General features: G+C 36.2%; 1 protein-coding gene across 1 annotated transcript in view; it reads right to left on the reverse strand.

Moving 5' to 3' along the window:
• Positions 1 to 1,604: 1,604 nt before the first annotated feature.
• SMIM13 (small integral membrane protein 13) overlaps positions 1,605 to 20,598 on the reverse strand; it is a 26,529-nt gene continuing 7,535 nt past the window's right edge. The window contains exon 2 of the mRNA XM_069103488.1: positions 1,605 to 5,509. Coding sequence (XP_068959589.1) covers positions 5,313 to 5,509 — 197 coding nt within the window. The 3' untranslated portion in view covers positions 1,605 to 5,312. The remainder of the gene's footprint in view (positions 5,510 to 20,598) is intronic.

Consider the following 20,598-nt stretch of genomic DNA (forward strand, 5'->3'; position numbering starts at 1 on the left):
CCCTCTATCTTCTGGTTTCATATATATAGCCTGAGTGACAATATTGACATGATTCTGTTTCTCTAATGAGTTGATTTGATGTTCATTAGATAACACTCAAATTTAGAGGACTAATAATAACTAGGTTAATATTCATAGGTATAAAAACTGACTTTTAGCACCTCTACCACTTTCTACCATCACTAGCAAAGTAGGACATGTAGGACTGATGGTCATTTGGAACTATAGTGTTAACATGAGGATTAAAAGATAACATAAAGGACTTTGCAAACATTAAATCATGTGTGTCTTTGTGTACATAAATGATTAATTCAAAGCAACCCATGAAAGATAACTATATGTGCTTGTGTGTGTATGTGATAATCTTTCTTTCATGAATTGCTTGGAATTTACCCCCCAGTTATAAGCCTACTGATGAGACTCTCTCCATACTAGGTCAAGCTGATCCACAAATCACAATTTGTTGCTGGGCACAGATTTGAAACCTTTCCAAAATGGTAGAACCTATCAGAGACTGTGAGTTGCTGGCATAGCTTTTGAAAACCCAGGGTCACTCTTGTGTCAAAACAAAGCAATGGCACAGATATTTTCAACAAGAGTCCTGTTGTTTTATTAAGATATACAATATTAAAAGTCACAATATTTAAAGTACATTTGAGTATTGCTTCTTAATTTTATAGGTAAATAGTTTTGTGAACTTGAACAAGTCATCTAAAACCCCCACTTTCCTCAAATAAAGTAACTTGGGGGTTAGGATAGATCTCCTTACTGATAAGATGTGGAAGGCTTAAGAATTTTATGAAATGTTTGCCTAACTGGTGAACACACATCAAATAACTTGGGAGGCCAGCAGGTCGTAACTACCTGTCCATCATTACTACTACTGTCCTGTGTCATGTTAGATAACTTGAATCAGTAATTAGTAATTAAAGTCGATATTGTGGACCATACACTTAGATTTCTTATCACATGGTCCTGTATTTAAAAACCTACATTAATTGATCTCTAAGGTCCATTTCCAATATGGTATACTACATTTGACTTTGGCCAAATAATCTGAAACTAAGACCCTAAAGTTCTTACCAATAAAGTGGGGATACCTGCTCTACTTATCATATAAGGTAACTGTGATCAAAGATAAAACATAAATAAACCCCAGTGGATAAAATGATGTGCCATATCAATGTCATCTATAACAAAATTTGGGTCCCTTCAGGTGTGTGTGTATATTCTGTTGTTTATATATGAATCCAGGCTACTACCTTTTACTTAAAAAGTAGCTGCCTATTTCATTAATGGAAATTCAGAGAGGCAAGGGGTCACCAAATATATTAGACGACTCACTAGTAAATAACAAAGCATTATATTTGATTGATGTTTGTAGTCTTTAAGCTAGACTATTTTGGTTTTTGTTGTGTTTTTTTGCTTATCAAGAACTATTAATGCTAGGTTAGCTAATCACTAGTGTTAACTGATGAACTGATCAGACTAAAAGCAACTTTCAGATAATTCCAGGACCAAAAACCAAGCTTTCAAATTATTCCAGGACCAATGAATAAATCCAGCATTTATTCACTGTACCTTAAGGATTTTAGACATCTACGTTATTTAGTTGCTTTCCATTTTTATTTATTTTATGTAAAGTCAGTTTAAAATGAAACAGGTGAAAGAAACATGATGATAAAGACAAACCACAAAAGTTATTAGGTACAATATCTAACAGTTATCATTTTGAACACTGAAGAGGCAAAATAACCACTTATACACATTCCTCAACATTTCCAAAAGATATGATGTATCTTTGTACAAAAAAAGTACTACAACAACACAAGTCTAATTCAATGTAAACCTAACATCAAGCAGCAAGTTGACAATGTTTTGCAGCACATCACACAGTATTTACTGTAAGTAGCCACAGCAGCAGTATTTGGTGAATGAGCTGCATAGAATTAAGCTTTTGGATATATGTTAAACATTCACCATAAAAATAAAAGTCAGTAAGTGCTTGTTAACAGATTTTTTTAAACCCTCTACTAATAGTTTTAAAAGAGAATTAAACTCTTTATGCTTTCTAGGTTCAAAACCATAATTTATCTAATCATTGAAAGAAGACAATACCCAGTGTTTAGGCTAGACTTCATAGCGAAAACCTATTCCAATAGCTGCTTTGTGCAGTAGTATGTATTGTGATTGCTGTTCACTTTATTAAGAGGCAATTTCAAATAAGGAAATATTAGAAGTCTGGCAAACAAAAACCTAAAGTTACATTCACTAAATGGGGTATGACACTAAGGCATATTTTTTTTAAGACAAATGCCACTTTTTAAATATTATATCATTGATTTAAGTGATTTGTGTTTAAGATTTTTCTTTTGTTAAAAATAAAAAGATAAGCTATGTTTCACATTTTACAAAATGTATGTTGGTAAAAATGTCAAAATATTCTAAAAGCATAATATGTTCTTCAGAACTCAGACTTCATGAAATCCTACACTTTTACTGAAACAGAACTTTGACATGTTTTTGTGAACTTACATAGCAGTCCATTACAGTTAAGTGTCATAGGACACTGGCCAAAAGTCTCTGAACTGGTTCTCTCATATTCCTATAATGCATTTACATCTTCATTATTAAATTCATTAGAAAGATTTCAAATTCTATGAATAGTAACATTAGCTTACTATAAAGATCAAGAGCATCATTTAACAGTGTTATTCAAAGGATTAGTGTTATTGGCATCTAGTTCACAGCATTGCAACTGATTTGGCTAATCTTCATTCAAATGACTACCTAATCTACAAAACTACACATATCCTCTTAGGTAGAAGGAAGAGGAATATTTGGGAACAGAGACAGGGAAAGACAAACAAAGCTTGAGTTCTGAACTACAAAATTACTTTCCATAGTACTATACACTTGATTAATTCTAGAATCAACATCTGCTTTCTCATAAAATTGAAGTTTGGTTCAAGGTCACCATCATGCTAAGAATACAACAATTCAACTAATAAAGTAATGTTATATTCTGATTTACATATTTTACAGCAATAAAACTTTTGAAATTTGAAGATGATTATGGGCTATTCCTACTGCGCTTCTTAAAAAACTAGAAAGTAAAGGGGGTACATTATTCAGATAAAGAACTGCTAACAGAATTAGAAAGTAGAAGTTAATATTCTACTAAGCATATATGATTTGCTATCCATTTCTCTTTCTATTTCATTTAAGAATATGGCTAGAAATATGTTTTCTGAATGCTAAAACTGTAATATAATATGGAAGTGTGATACTTCCTTTAAAAATAGATAGCCCTGGAGAGAAAAGGTTCACGTATCATGAAAAAAACTAGGAAAACTCAATTAAGTTACACTGCAACCTCAGAAATGTAGGAATCTAACATCTTGAATTAACAAACCAGTCAATGTCAGTTTATAGCTAGAGGAATTTTATATTGCAACATCAGTGATTTCCTTTCCACAAAATTATATTGACAAACTAGATATTAGCTAACTGAAGGATAAACCTCCTAATAACAGAGCTGGCCCAAAAATAGAACAGGTAGCGAGGTCAATTCTGATACTATGACTTAATGAGTGGGGCAAAGGTTGGAATATCATGTTTTGGAGGGTTCTCTCTCACCCAATATAAAAAAGGTTAAGTACAAAATTTCCTGAAAATTATAACCCTGCAAAAATGAAGCAAAGTTATAGCATAAGTGTCAGAACAGAGCACCCTCCCTTGTCATTCTTCTCCTCTTCCCATCCCCCAAAAATACTTGACTTGGAAGCAATTATTTTGGAATGATCATTCTATAATTTTCAGGGAAGAGTCAAAAGATATGCATTGTAATATAATACTGGCACAAAAGGAAGGCTATTAGTTATTTAGTGATTCTCAGCTAAATATGGTCAGTATAGGCTCTAATGCAGAATTTAGTTATTATAATTTACAAAATTTTCAAATGAATTGTCCTTTTCTCAGAACTAAGGATCTATTTGGGTGATTTAGTTTCCCTTGTGCTTTACACAAGTCACCCCACAAATTCAGGATTAATGATTTATATTATATGTTTACCTGTTCAGAAACAGTGTTTTGACACCAGTAACACAAAAATAAGAAATCAACCAAGGGATTATCTAAAAAAGCAAGCACAAGACAGATGGTCCTAAAACAAATTCTAAGGTTAATCTTTTTCCCCCAAAGTTTGGGGCAAAAAAATTAAAAGGATTATGGTCTTTGGATCAATCTTCTTTCAGAATTCCTGAATAGCCATAATAAAAATTTTAATCAGTTACACTGATAAAACCTCTGTGCAATAGGAAAAATTCAGGAAGCATTAACTGCACCATTAAACGAGTATACCATCATCACGAAACATGAACTACCCAAAATGATCATACAATACTATGAAAGATTAAAGTGGGGTATACGAAGTTTCGTAAAAATTTAAAATAACTAGTTTGAGAGGAACAAAGGAAAAAAGTATTTGGTACCAAATATATAATATAAAAAATACATAGACATTATATAGTAGGGTGGATGTTATTAATACTCGAATGAGGCAAATAACAATTGAGGAAAATGAACAGTGAAGATAATTAACCCACAAACTTTTTTTTATCTCTGGTAAACATCATATCTGAAGTTCTTCTAAGACAAACATGGAAGTCTAGCAACAATCACTGGACATGTATGCAAGTTTTAACTCTTTTCTACCATAATCTAACACTCTTTTCTCTCTCTCTCAAAAAAAAAAAAGAACCTTTGCAATCATCTCATTAAATTTTAAGGACTACTACCTCCACAACTAATCAATTTAGTATGAAGTACTTCCATATAAAGGAGTAACAAAACCTCTTTCTAAAGTTGGAATCTAAGAAATATTTTTCAGGTGATCATGGGTGTTTGAATAAATCACATAGAAACAAATATATTTTAAAAAGAAAAATCAATAGAGTCAAACGAAGTTTGCTAATAAATCATTTTTGTGCTATAAAGAAAACGACTGCTTTTATATTTACCACAGTCAGACCAGTAGAAGGAAAATAAATCAAAGAACCAGGAAGTGGTACACATGGCTACTTTTTTAAGATGGAAAAACTTGCAATGGTCTAGTTTGGTTTTTATTCCCTTTATTTCTATATATGGCTTTCATGCAAACCTCTTCTAAATGCCTAAAATAGTTATGCATTTAAAATCCAAGAATACAAATTTTTTAGGCAGAATCTCAGTAAATCTTAAAACCACTGAGTCACACAGAAGCAACCACCTTTCATCATTTCTTAAGGAGAAAAGCCCGAGGTGCTGCAATGTTAGGTTGAGGTTTCTTCTACAGGTGGCCTCCGATGCCAGACAGATTTGGGTCTCATCCTCTGGGGAGTGGGTGGAGACTCCGGCTCTGCTTCGGACTCTGAAGGCTCATTATCTCCCTGTTGGGATCCTGTGTCTCCTATTAGTTCTCTGAGGAACTTGAATTTGGACAAAAACAGATGCCAAACGACATACCAACCTGCAGAAATAAACATTTTTTAATAAGTTATTTCATGAAATAACATCAATTTAGAATAGAATGATTTCTGAAATTCTGAAAGAGATGAGACCTCCTTTAAACTTCAAATAAGCAAGCTAGTTTCTTTTATCTAAAAAATAATGGAAGACTAAAATAACTTAAGAGAGGACATATTAGTACTAAATATTTTAAAAACATAGTGCTAGAAAAGATTCCTAACTTCCCAGCCCATAAGATTCAGTGTGAAGATGTGTTTTTTTGAAAGTTAGTATACTAAACTTCCAAACTAATTTTGAATTTGAAAGATTCAAAGCATAAATCATTTCGTATCCTCACCCCACCCCCAGGCAAATTTAGAAATATTTAGGAATTTCCATAGTGAGAAAATATATATACAGGATATATTAACAAATCTAGGATAACTGAACCTTTAGTAATTTAATATAAAATTATTTCAAAATTCTAGTGGAATTGCTATGAAAATACTGCATAAAGACCAAAGTTTTGCTGAAGGTACCTCTTGTGTAGCTTAGGGCATTATAATACTGTAAAACTATCGTGAGGATGATTTTTACTCTTTATTTTTGTCTAATCTACTTTCACAGTATTTTATCACATTTTACTCTAAATTTGAAAGCTGATTAATAGTTCTTAAAACTCAGACAATATAGCATATGCCTAAAATATCTTCTTAACTCCTCTTAGTTGCCCTGAAACTCTAAGGAGCATAAAGTAAACAAAAGCTTCCAGAGTTTTTTTTTCCTGCTGTCATTTCTTTGACCTTGTTTACTTCAAACTACCCAATTTCACACAAAAGCCCTGGACTATTGCATAGTTCAATGATTAGTACTTTCGTTAAGAAATCTGAGTAGCATCCAGATTTTCCCCACATATTTTTTAAACGCACCTTCAAGAATGCTAATATAAGTGGCAATTTTTGATATCTTCGTACTTCTAATATCAGGTACTTCACAACTGTACCTGCTTAGTAATTATCTCCCAAACAAAGGATTAACAGAAGTACCGTTATGCCCAAAGTATTACCAAAATGTCAGGCCTAAACATTATATACCACTCAATTATCTTCAAGTTTTTTAATTAATATTAACTAAACTATATTGAGTGTTACTGATTCTCAGATCCAGCTCTAGTCACTCTCCTAACCTCCAGTCTGGCATCTTCAACTATCTATTGGACATCTCAAACCGAAGTCCAAAAGACATCTAAAAGTCAAACATGGACAAAATTGTTCTCATCTTTCCCTCCAAACCCTCTCTGATTTCAAATTGTCAAGTATACTACCACCCTCTTGGTCACCCAAATGTGCAACCTAGGTTGCAATTCCTCACTCTCCCTTACTTCACCCTCATATCCAATCTATTACCAACTCCTTTTAATTTTACTTCTGTAATATTCCTCAAATATACCCTTTTCTCTTCTTTGACAGTGCCACCATTCTGGGTACAGGCCTTCCTCATCTCACATCTGGATTACTACAATATCTTAGTGGCTGGTCTTCATGCCACAAATTTTTTCCTACTACAGTCCATCCTAAACTCAGTCGTCAATTTAATCTTCATAAAGCATAGATCTGACCATGTTACCTGCCTTACTCAAGAAATTCCAGACAGATACCCTTTACAACCTGGTACCCTCCTACCTTTCCAGTTTTCTTACACCTCACTCCCTCTCCTCTCTCCCACTTTATAAAACTTAAGGGAACTCTGTGGTATCTACTACAAATGAGGAAACAGATTCAGAGGGTAAATGACTTGTCAATGGTCACAAAGCTAGGAAGTTTTAAAACTGGGACTTAAAACCCAAACTTCCTCCAGACTCCAAATTTAACATTCCTCCAAAACCAGACTATCTCCAACTAGTTAAGAGGCAGGAAATAAAGTAAGTATAATTCTGCTTCTGGGGTTTCCTCTTTTTTATCCTGTACGTGATTTACACTGTGGTTTAGATAACTATATCATTCTTTGACATGTCAAAGCCCCACGGTTCTACTGATTCAAATCACAATTCTTTACACCTTAAGTCGCCTGCTACAAAAAAACAAAAAAGTCCCCATGTGGAGGATCAGATGATCCAAATTCCATTCCGGCTCCATAAGATCCACCAGAACTTATATTCCATAAGCATAGTCCAAGGGCATGATGCCATGATAAGGCATCAAAAATTTTGAAGGAGAAAAGATTTGTATAGGGACCATTAAAAGTTGCTCCAGGACATGCAAACATTTTTGTTAGGGAAGCATTGAGCAAATAATTTATCATCTCACAAATGCAAATGGCAATGGAAGACATACAAAATGTTACTGTTTTAATAAGCCCTCAATGGAACGTCATGCCAATCTACTCCCTGATGTACCAAGACCCCAATATAGACTGCTCATCCAGAATCACACCTCAATTCTGTTTTTTATTCCCCCTACTACCACTAGTTAGCCCTCTAATATGTGCCAGCAAATACAAATCAATTTCAAATAAGACAAATTTGGACGGGTTTGGAGGACTTTATAATCAAAGGGCAATCTCTAGTTGTTCTCTATAAATTTAGGAGGTGCAGGGGCCACGGAACAAAACTTTAATTTATAACTTTAGGGCAAGAACTATCATGTTTTTTTTTCTGGAGAGAAAGATCTCTGGTGAGTTCTCCAATTTTCTTCCCTCCAAAGCAGTGGAACAAGAAGGAAGTCAGATTCCCTGACGCCAGTTTTTCATGTTGGAAGACAAGATATGATGCAGACTTATTACTGTGCTGAGGACAGGAAGATCAATGTCAACCCATCCATCATTTATCATCCATGCCTCCTCAGTTATTCTGGAGTTTTTGGGGGGGGGGGCATGAAAGAACTGTTCCTCATCCTTTTAAAGCCAACTCAGACCCTGGAGATGCAAAGGAGGCTTATGCTTTGAAACCAGAAAAGGTAAATCAGTAAGTCCTGAATACTGAAAGAATCTTGTGTAAGGGAAGTGCAGGGTGTTATGGAGGAGTCAAGGACCAAGCAGACAGAGACCAGAAAGAAGATGACAAGATAAAAGAAAACTGAATTTCTTTTAAGGAGGGAACATGTCAACCAAAAGCTACTACATAATATACATAAGCAAACATTTATATAAACAGTGCTTTGAAGTTTGCAAAGCACTTCACAAATATTATCTCACTTTATTCTCACTACAACAATGGGAGATTAAGAGGTATTATCACAATCTTATAGATAAGGAAACTGAGGCAGAGGTTAAGTGACTCATTTGGGGTCACAGAGGTAATAAATGTTTAAAATTAGATTTGAACTCAGATCTTTGTGACTCCCATGTCCTGCATTCTATCCACTGCACCACCTGGCTTAGACTAGTGATTCATAAAGAGAAACACAACTCTTCAAAACTCTAAAGGAACCTCACCATCACTTCATATTTCTGGGAACTCATACACAGCAGTTGTAATAAGCACAGGAGGGAACACCTAGCACGGAATTCTGATCACAATAGTATCTTAATGTTTACATAATAGCATCTTGCTTCAATGGCATAACACAGAACTGTTTCCTATTCAAATTTCTCAGAGCACTTCTAATCTATTTTATTACATGTCGTCAATTCACAGAAATCAAGGATCACTGGCCTGTGTTAAGTCCTAGCCTAGAATCAAGGTCCTAAACCAGTACAGTTGGCATTAACATTTGTTAAATGTTTATTATATGCCAGGCACTATGCTAAGCACTGAGGATACAAACACGAGGAAGAAAGCCAGTCCCTGCCCTCAAGAAATTTACAATCTAATGAAGGGAGACAACACACACAAAAGGAAGCAGAAAAGCTGGGGGAAGGAGTGAGGGAGAAAGGTATCCAGCACAGGAAAAAGACAGACAAGTCCAAAGGAGCACAGCTGGGTGGGAAGTAAGAGATGGCTGGCCTGGGCACCCATCTTACATGGAGGTTTTATGAGCTCTTCTCTCCTTCCAATCAGAGGGGTCCCAGGACAGAGAGTACTAATGAGGTCTGAGTCCCAAGCTGACACAATCTTGCTAGATGATGAGGTTCTTAATGATGAAGTAGTAGCAAAAAGGAAAGCATTTTGGGTAGAAAACAGTATGAATTATTTGGCTAAGATCCTTAGTGAGGGTTGTACAACCCTTGGAAGGGAGAGCATCCACCTTATAATACCATGTGTGGTCTTACAAAAATTGCAAGGAAGGTATCCCATGAAATCCTGTCTTCTAGCTTCCCTTTTGCTCAATCTTCCCCCTCAGATCCTTCCTTCTACTTCTAGAAAGACAATGAACACAGGAGAGTCCAGGAGAACATGACTCAGGAGACAAAGGGGTGGAGTAGTGTGTCTGTGTGGGGAAAAAAGGTCAGGGATCTCAGGGTCTGTCATATTTATCTTCACATCCCCTTTCCCCAGTATGATGTCTTGATAAAGGTTAAGAATAATTTCATACTTGTATAGTACTTGAAGGAGGCAGTTCAAGTATTATCTTCACTTTACAAAAGAAGATGCAGACACATAGTTAAGTGATTGACCGAGTCTTAATAACTGAGACTTAAAATCCAGGTATCCTGATTCTAAGTCTACACTTTTTTCCCCACTATACCATCTTATTCTAGCCCATGAAATATCTATGAATGTATTGTATGTACTATGGTTCTTTATGATCTCTATTCCATTATATACTAAATAATTACTAAAGTAGCTGGAAGAAGTCTCACAACCAAGCTGACTGAATATATTACAAAATGTTATCTAAGTCTCAATTGTGCCCTGAAAGCATCAAGTTAGACCTTTTATTCCTCTCTAACCAGTTCCCTATCTTACTCTTCACAGAAGCAATATCCAACCTTCTCTTCCTTCCTCAAGCAGTCCACACCTCCACCTCTGCTCCCTGCTCCCCAACAATCTGGGGGTTTTGACTCTATGTAGAAAACAGAGGCCAAAGTGAGCCCCTTTTCCTATTCTCTTCAACTCAAAATCCCTTGACATCTACTTTCCCCAGTCTCTAGGGAAGACAGGGTCTTTCTCCTGGCCATGCCCAATTCTCTCCTGTCCTTAAAAACCTTTACTAGATTATATCACACACACCCCTCAAGCTATGTTTCAGACTTGCATCACCAACTGCCTACTGGATATTTCAAAATGAATATCCTGGAGTCATCTCAAATTTCCAAAACTGAACTCATTAACTTTCCCCCTAAACCCTCCCCTCTTCTAAACTTCCCTATTTCTGTCAAAAGCAAGCCACAGCCCATCTTTCTAGTCCTCCAGCATTACCAACTGTAGCAGCAAGCACCCCAGGGTCCCCAGGGTGGCTGCCAACACAGATTCTTAGATCTGCTTTGTTAAAGGAAAGCAACTCAAAATGGGTTAACAAGCTTACTTTAATCAGTCAAATATGTATGATTCACCTGGTTCAGGGGAAAAAGGTCAGCACCCCGAACTTCAGGATAAAAAGACAGAATTATCAAGACAGAGAAACAGATCAAGTAGACAGTTTTCCAAACTGTCCAACCATTACATCCATACCAAATCAACATCTGGGTTTTTCAAAGGGGGGGGGGCTCTCAGCAACGGCTTCCCAGAATCCATATCAAATCACAGAACACTTCTCAAAGTGAGCCCCAAAACAAAGCCTCACATCAGGGCTTATATAGCCTTCTCCTGGCTCAGAGAATGTAACAACCTTATTGACTCACTGTCCAATCAAAAATTATCTACTGAAAAACAAGCCTCCCACCCCAGGCTCCAGGTGCACTTTAGCCTAGGGGCAGGGAAGATCTTTAAAATTTACATTCCCATAAACCAAACCAACTCAACTCATTACTCTCCCTCACTTCCATATCCAATCAGTGGTGAAATTCTATTGCTACATATATATCTATATCTGCTATTCCTATCTCCATACTCCTCTTTCATATTTTCAACTCAGGTCTGTAATCTCAGCATTATTCAGTACTTCAAAGCATGAAGCCTTTCCTGATCACCCATGCCATAGTTCCATTCTTTCTAATTACCTAGTATTTAACTACTTGGCATACATTTGGATTTTCTAATTTCATTTTTATGCCATATATATTTTATATGTACTTGCTATCTCCCTACAACTCGAGGGAGAGATTATTCCATTCTTTGTACTTGTATCCACAGTGCCTAGAGTACTGCCTTGGTTCAAAGCAGGCATTTAATAAATCCTTGTTAATTAATTGATTGACTCTGGACAATTACTTGTGTTGGTGTCTGTTTCCTCATTCATAAAATGAGGGGTTTGAACAGATGATCCTAACTTTCCTTTAAGTTCTTTCTAATGTTCAAAATAGCTGTTGTTATAAAATGGCAATATTTTCTAACTCTACATAATAGGTTTATATGTAAATTTCTATCTTCATAATAGATTTAGTCTGTAAATATGAGAACGAGAAGTAAAAAGTCTTAACTTTGGACCACAAAGCTAATTACAATGTAGGAATTCTGTAACTTCAATGACACACTTCAATTCTTTCCCTTTTTTTTCACAGAACAACAAAGTTTCTCACTTTAATGATACAAATTAATCTTAAAGAGGTATTTTAAGGATCTGTGAATAGGGTAGTTTCCTTCTGTTACTTGGAACTGCAATACCCTTCCTCCAACTTATTAAGAGTTCCTGTGGGCAAAAATTTTACCACTTTATGACAAATCCAGTGATAAACTAGCATCTTTGACTCAGCTAGATTGGCTATCAGAAGACAGACCCAAAATGAAAGCTTTTCCAGACTGCTAGACTAGCTAGAAAATACTTACATTGTGATGAAGCAACAGAACAGAGATTTAGTAAAGTTACTGAGGGTATAAGGCAAATAGCTATCAATAATAAGGATAACTTAACATACAGATTTTAAAAGTCATTAACAGTCTGAACAAATTTGAGTTAAAAACCAATACTATTAGTCAGTCAACAATTACTCATTAAACATCTTCAACGAGTCAAGCATTGTACTCTGTAGGTAGATGAACAAAGAATGAAGAGTTTTACATTCTAATGGGGAAGACAAGTACAAATATAAGTATGTTCGGTGTAAATGTTAAAGGGAATAAACATATATACAAAGTACTTAAATGTCAGGCAGTTTTTAGGGGAGGGCACTAGCAGTTGGAAGGGATAAGGAAATGATTCATGTAGAAGATATAAAAGGTAAGGGACTCTGAAGTGGATAACTTCAGAGTGTTTGAAGACCATAAAGAAATAGTAGGCAGACATGGAGAGGTTGAAGATTTCAGAGCAGGGAACATGATGGTGGATGAAATCTGGTAGAGAAGGTGGAATGGGAGAGGATCAAGTGCACAGGTAGGGGTGATGGCCTTGGCAAGAAAAACACTACTTTGCCAGAGACTAGGGAAAAGACAGAATGACTACATTAAGGGGTCTCTTGAGAAGAAGAGAATGGAAGAAAAGCTCATTTCTACTGGCCTCAATTTTTCAGTAAAGTAAAAGCCAGTTAAATAGCTAGTTGCCTTTATTTTCATGTAAGTTAGGTCTGAATAAATCAGAATAAGACTTCAACAGAATTAGATAAACTTAAGTCTTTAAATTATTGAAACAAAAACAGATCATTTACTTTAAGTAAGACTCAAGCCATTAAAAAGTTGGTCACTGAAAAATCTCCATAATTTCACCTGTTTTAAAAATATCTTATTCATTTTAATCAAATCCTCCCTTTTTACCCTCCCACTCTAAATTCTCCCCCTCTAAAACTAAGAACACAAGAAAAACAAAACCCATTACAAACATGTATAGTCAATCAAAACAATTTCCATATTGGCCATGTACAAAAGAAAATTCTGCATTCTACATCATTCACCTATCAGGAGGTGGGTTGCATGTTTCATCATTAGTCTTCTGGAATCTTGGTTGGTCATTATATCTGGATAATAGTTCATTACACTTCTATACAATAACTTGTTCATTCCTCAATTTATGCACCACTGCTCAAATTCCCATTTTTTTACAATCTCAAAGAGTTGCATTTATTTTTGTACTTCCTGCCTTTTGCACTTGATTTAGGGCTGGGCTCTGCTACACTTCTAGAGGGAAGGGCTGGGCTTTTCCTGTTGCTATCTTATTGGGATAGTGTTGTGTTATTTCAGGATCTCTGGGATAGACTGGGAACTTGAAAGTTTTCAGTGCTCCCAGAGTAGTCTATCTGGGGAAAAGAAGACAGAAGCTGAATACTGCCTTATCAGCCAATTGAGAACCTCTGTTCGTTTACTGTGGCAGAACTGTAGACTCAACTTTGGCCTGGGATTCCTGCCTTGATTATTCCTGGGTAGGCCAGGCTAGATGCTGGACGTTGAGTGAAACCCTGCTTTAAGCTTGGGGTCTAAGCCACACCACTATTGTTGCCGGCTTTTGAACTTCCTCCTTTATAGGTATGCTGGCCCAGGGCCTCCCCTATCTCACAGGTCCCCTTCTCTCTCCACCTGGATCTGTGACCTGGAACTAGGTAGCAGGCAACAAAGTTGTCAATTCACACCTGAACTGCAACATTACAATGAAATGATATGGGTCTGAGAGTGCCCCAACATGAGTGTGAAACCCCCTCTCCACATGATGCATGGACTCACCCTGAGCACTGGAGTGCACTAGCCTAGACCCATCACCAGTGTCTACAGATCTCTCTGTCTCCCTATGTCAAGCTAGCCTGAACAAATAACTCATTGTAATTTTTACTGCATTTCTTCATAAGCATACAGCTGCATTTTCTACACCTGTTTGGAGGAGTTTGTAGAGTGGAGCCCACCACCCTGCTACATATCACTACACCATCTTGGTTCCACAGCCTCAGTAGTTTGATCTCAAAACTATACCACTGCACCATTTAACAAGTCAAATATGGGCCCTTTTCAGTTCTATCCCCCTTAAAAGTAATGTAAAAACAACAATCCCTGGAGTCTAGTTTAAACCCCTGTAGAGAAAAGGACTTAAGATACAAATCCACATCAGGCTGACTATCCTGTAACTTTTGTTAAAAAACACAAAATTCAAAAACTTATTTGGGCTCTCATATTGTAGTAGGTGAAAGATGAAAACACCAACTTACTGTACTTAGTTCTGTGCTTTAGTAAAACAAGATACATAGAAAGATCCTCTCTAATACATTCTAAGTTTTGGTTAATTTCTTTAAGCTGTTTCTTCATGCTCACATCATACAAAAGATAATACAACTAAATGAAATAGAATTCTGAGGGGCTGAACTATTCTGATTAATTTACTTTCCAGATAAACTGAGCTATACACTCCTTTTGGTTTCAACCCTTCAATCAACAACCATTTATTTATCTACTGTGCCAGGGATGGTGCTGGGCATTAGGGATACAAGTACAAAGAATGAAACAGTCTCTGCTCTCAAGGGGCTCACATCCTAACGAGGAAGACAAGAAGTACACATATAAGCGTATACAGAATATGAGGAACAAAACAAAAACAAAAATACAAACTATTCAATACCAGGTAGTTTGAGAGGGAGAGCACTAACAATTGGAATCATGAAAGGCCTCAAGTAGAAGGAGACACCTAAGGTGCTGGGTCTAAAGGTATGACAAGTTTTATAGTCCTTTGGGCATAGTTCCACGTTGTTCTCCAGAATAGCTGGACCAGGTCACAATACTACCAACATGGGCATTAGTGTACCTATTTTTCCACATCCCCTTTAGCATGTTTTATTTTTCCTTTCTGTCATGTTGGCCAACCTGACAGGGGTGGATGGTGCCCCAGAGTTGTTTTAATTTGCATGCCTCTAATCAAAAGTGATTTAGAGCTTTGATTTCTTCTTCTAAAACTACCAGTTTATATCCTTTTGACCATTTACCAATTGAGGAGTAACTCTTATTTTTTATAAATTTGGCTTAGTTTCCTATACATTTGAGAAATAAGGTCTTTTGTCAGAGAAATTTATTGTGAGCCCTACCACCACCATCACCACCAAGTTTTCTGCTTTCATTCTAATTTTGACTACATTGGTTTTATTTGCACAAACCCTTTTTAATTTAATGAAATCACTTCCCATAACTCTATCTCATTTAATCACAAACTCTTCTCTTATCCATAGATCTGCCAGATACATTTTTTCTAGGCTTCCCTAATTTGCTTATGCTATTACCCTTTTTGTCTAAACCATTTACCCATTCTGACATTATTTTCATATATGGTGTGAGATGCTGGTCTAGGCCTCATTGCTGCCAAACTGCTTTCCAGTTTTCCCAGGATTTCTTGTCAAATAGTGCATTCCTGCCCCAAAGCTCGGATCTTTGGGTTTATCAAACACTAGAATACTACGGTCATTTACTACTATGTATAGTGTGCCTAATCTATTCCACTGATCCACCACTGTATTTCTTAGTACCAGACTGTTTTGATGATTACCACTTTGTGATAGTTTGAAATCTAGTAATAAGCCACCTTCCTCTCCATTTGTTTCACACTGATTCCCTTCATAGTCTCAACCTTTTGTTCTTCCAGATGAATTATTTTTTTCTAGCTCTATAAAAATAATTCTTTGGTACCTTTATTGGTATGGCAATGAATAAGTAAACTAACTTCAGCAGAATTATAATTTTTATCATATTGGCTCTGACTACCCATGAACAATTAATATTTCTCCAACTGTTTAGATCCATCTCTGTGTGAGGTGTTTTGTAATTGTGTTCATATAGTCCCTGGGTTTGTCTGGCAGATAGACTCCCAAGTATTTTGTAATGTCTGCTGTTATTTTAAATTGAAATTCTCTATCTCTTGCTGCTGGATTTAGTTGGTGATATATAGAAATTCTATTGTGGGTTTATTTCATATCTTGCAACTTTGCTAATTGTTTCAACTAGTTTTTTAGCTGACTCTCTAGGGTTCAATAAGTATACCATCACATCATCTACAAACACTGAGATTTATTTCCTCATTGCCTGTTTCTATTCCTTTAATTTCTCTTTCTTGTCTTATTGCTATAGCTTTTCTAGTATAAAACTGAGTAACAGTGGTGATAATGGACATTCTTGCTATACCTGATCTTACTGGAAAGGCTCCTAATTTATTCCCATTATAGATATTGCTTGCTTTTGGCTTTACATAGATACTTGTCATTTTAGGAAATGCTTCATTGATTCTTATGATTCCTAGTGTTTTTCACAGGAAAGGGTGTTGTATTTTGTTGAAAAGTTTTTTTCTATATCTATTAATATAATCATGATTTTTGTTGTTTTTCTATTTCAATTTGGTCAATTATAATTCTTTTGAATACTGAACAAGGATTGCACTTCCAGTATAAATCCCATTTAGTCTAGTCACAGTATATGATCTTTGTGATATGCTGTAATCTCCTTGCTAGTATTTTATTTAAAATTTTTTGCATCAATATTCATTAGGGAAATTGAACTATAATTTTCTTTGTTCTTGGTCTCCCTAGTTTAGGTGTCAAAATCATATTTGTGTCATAAAAGGAATCTGGCAGATCTCTTTCTTTACCTATTTTTTCAAATAGTTTATACTGTATTAGGATAAATCGTTCCTTAAATATTTGGTAGAACTCACTTATAAATCCATCTAGTCTCGGGAATTATTTTTGGAAACTGACTTATGGTTTATTCAATTATTTCCTCCAAAATAGCTATTTAATTACACTATTTCCTCTGTTAATCTTGGCAATTTATATATTTGCAAATAGTCATCCATTTTACTCAGACTTTCAGTTTTATTGAAATATAACTGGACAAAATAGCTCCTAATAATTGCTTTAATTTCATCTTTATCAATGGTGCATTTACCCTTTACATTTTTTATAGTAGTAAATTTTTAAAATTAAATTAACTAATGTTTTATCTATCTTATTAATTTTTTCATAAAATTAGCTCCTAGTTTTATGTATTAGTTCAGTGGGGTTCTTCCCCCTACTTTCAACTTTATTAATCTTTCCTATGATTTTTATAATTTCTTAAAATGATGCTAATGGCCTTAATTTGATTATGGCTTTCAAGCAGTTCAGTAATTCTTATATATCTTCTCAATCTGTTTTCTAGGCCAGTTTTTCTCATAGGATGGTTTACATTTTTTCTCCTATTTTTTCATTCTTTTGATTCTGTTTTATTATTTCTTAATGTCTCATGGAATCTCTAGTTTCCATGTGCCCAGTTCTTATTGTTAAGGAATTCTTTTCTTCACTAAGATTTTCTATCTCTTTTTCCATTTAGCTAATTCTGCTTTTTAAGTGCTTATTTTCATCAGTGAAGTACTTTTTTTTAACAATTAGGTGGTTTTTTTTGTAATTTTTTTGGTGCCTCTATCAAGCTGTTGCCATTTCATAATTTTCCTACATCACTCATTTCTTTTCTTAATTTTTCCTCTGCCACTCATATTTGATTTTTAAAACTCTTCCATGAATTTTTGTTGAGTTTGTGTCCAATTCACAATTTTCTCCTTTGAGGCTTTGCTTGTAGCTATTTTGACATTATGGTCTTCGCAGTTTTTGTCTTGATCTCTCCCCTGTCACAATGACAAATCTTTACAGTCAGGTTTTTATTGCTGTTTGCTTATTTTCCAGGCTATTCCATGACTCTGAACTTTAAAGTTGAGCTCTATTTCTGCGGTGGGGATGGAGAGGGGGAGTGCATTCTCATGTTCCAGATTTTTTTCACACTGCTTTTTTCAAAGATAGTTCTGGGAGTCTGGAAATTTTTGCTGTTTCCAAGGTAATGCAATCCAGGGAGAGGTGTAGTCACTGGTGTCCTAGTATCTGCTCTGTTCCTAAACCCTTGTAGCTGCACGTGATACTGCTCCTCAGGGCCCCTAAGCATAAGGGTCCCCTGTAGATTATTTATGACCAGTTGTCCAAACCCCTTACTATCTTTGGCTTGAGAACTCCTGAAGCTATTGCTGTTGCCTCCTCCAAAGTTCACAGCTGGTGTTGCTGCCATGTAAGCTCTGGGCTAGCCCCTACCCCAGTGTCACATACCTCTTCTTCCAACTTTCTAAACTGCGTTGAACTAGAAAAATGTCTCAAACCCTGCCACCCCCTTTGTTGGCTCTGTTGCTCCAGAATTCTATTTCAGGTGTTATTTTAAACTTGTTTGGACGATGTTGGGAGTGTTCCACTGTAGTACCTTCTCTACCATCTGGGGTCTATCTCTAAGAAGTCCAAATTACCCTATTTATGTTGAGGGCACCATCCTTTCAGTCAGTCTGGCATACAACACTGGACTTCCTGTTGTAAATAGGAGGTGAGAAGGAAGGGAAGAGGTTATCAGTTGCCAAGCTTTATTAATTCTACCTTCATAACACCTCTTTATTCACACAACCAACTACTCTAGTTAAGATCCTCTTTACCTTCACTATTGTGACAGTCCTAACTATCCTCTATTTACAAGATCTATCCTGAACAAATAAACTTCCACACATCTCTCAAATAAATACTCCTAAAATAAAACTAACCAAGTCACTCTTTTACTAAAAAACGAAACAAAAAAACACTTCAAAGGCTTCCTATTAAGTAGAAGTCTTTACTAAAATGTCTCAACTAAAATGACAGATTCTCAGCCTGGCTTTTAAAGTTGAACATATTTTAAATCCTATATACCTTTCCAGATTTATTTCATCACACTCCTTCATCCATGTTCTATCTTAGAGAAACTGGCCTGCTTACTATCCATACAGGACTCTCCAAGTACAATATCTGTGCCTTTTCACAAATGGCACCCAACATTTAAGATATACTTCATCCCCACTTCCAATTTACAGAATCCCAAACTTCCTTTAAAACTCAAAGGCCTCTCCTCATCTACCCTTCCTTCCCCAGTTTTTAGTACCATTTTGTTCCTTCGTGTTTGTGTGTTTGTATGTTTGTATGTGTGTACAAAAAAAGTTTGGGGGTGGGGGAGGGATACATAGATATATTATTTGGGGAACCTAAGTAGCATTCCAAGTTCTTCAACAAAGTAGTTCCCACTCCTACTTCCAATCATGCATCCTGTAAACTGCCCAAACTCGCCTTCTTGTTGTTCCTCACACACCAAACTGTATCTCATGTCTAAGCCTTTGTCAAGGCTACCCCTCTGCCTAGAATACAATTCTTTCCTTACCTCTAAGAAGGATCCTTAGCTTCCTTCAAAGTGTCAGTCAGTCAGCTGTTGTCCTTCATGCTGGAAGAGGACCAAGATGACCTCACCATGTTGGAGTCAAGGTATAGTGATTCCAATATGTGACTGACCAATATAAGCTGAGAAGGCTCTGCCACAGGTTGGACACAAATATTCCATATGAATATTTGGAGTGGGGATGTCTCTAAATTTGTGCATCTCGTGTTTCTTTTTGAGCTACTTCAATTCTGCTTTGCTCATAAAGCATGGCACCTTCTTTTGATGTGGGCATGAAAGCGGGGCAGTCCTGTGCTAGTGTTGCCCATGTCTCACAACTGATCCCAAAGTTCTTCAGAAACCTTGAGCATAGCCTTGTATCACTTCTTCTGACCTCCTTGTGAGCACCTGCCTTCTGTGAATTCTCCATGAAATAAGTTTTTTAGGCAAACACGTTTCCAATTGGACAATGTGGCCAGCCTATCAAGTTGTGCTCTCTGTAGCAGAGTGTGAATGCTTGGAAGTTCAGTGAGAAAGGACCTCAGTACCCCGTACCTTATCTTGCCAGATAGTCTTCAGAATCTTCCTAAGATAATTCATATGGAAGCAATCACGTTTCCTGATATGGCTCTGGTGTACTGTCCAGGTTTCACAAGTATACAACAATGACATCAGCACAACAGCTCTGTAGACCATCAGTTTGGTAGGCAGTTTGGTAAGGCAGCCTAATAACTCTTCTCTCCTACACTCTCCTTGTGAGCCTCCCAAACACTGAGCTAGCTCTGGCAATGCATGCGTCAACCTCATGATCAAGGTTGTATGTCCCTGGAAAGGGAGCTGCCAAGGTAAGCATATCCATTGCATCCAAGATTTCACCATTTGCTATAACCAATGGTTTGATGTATGAATGGAGTGGTGCTGGCTGGTGGAGAATCTGTGTTTTCTTGCTGTTGGTTGTTAGGCCAAAATGAGTACAAGCAGCAGAGAATAAATCC

This window comes from Petaurus breviceps, unplaced genomic scaffold (assembly GCF_028583685.1).
Source record: "Petaurus breviceps papuanus isolate PSGF00001 unplaced genomic scaffold, PetGlider_PUasm1.0 582, whole genome shotgun sequence".
NCBI classification, from domain to species: domain Eukaryota; kingdom Metazoa; phylum Chordata; class Mammalia; order Diprotodontia; family Petauridae; genus Petaurus; species Petaurus breviceps.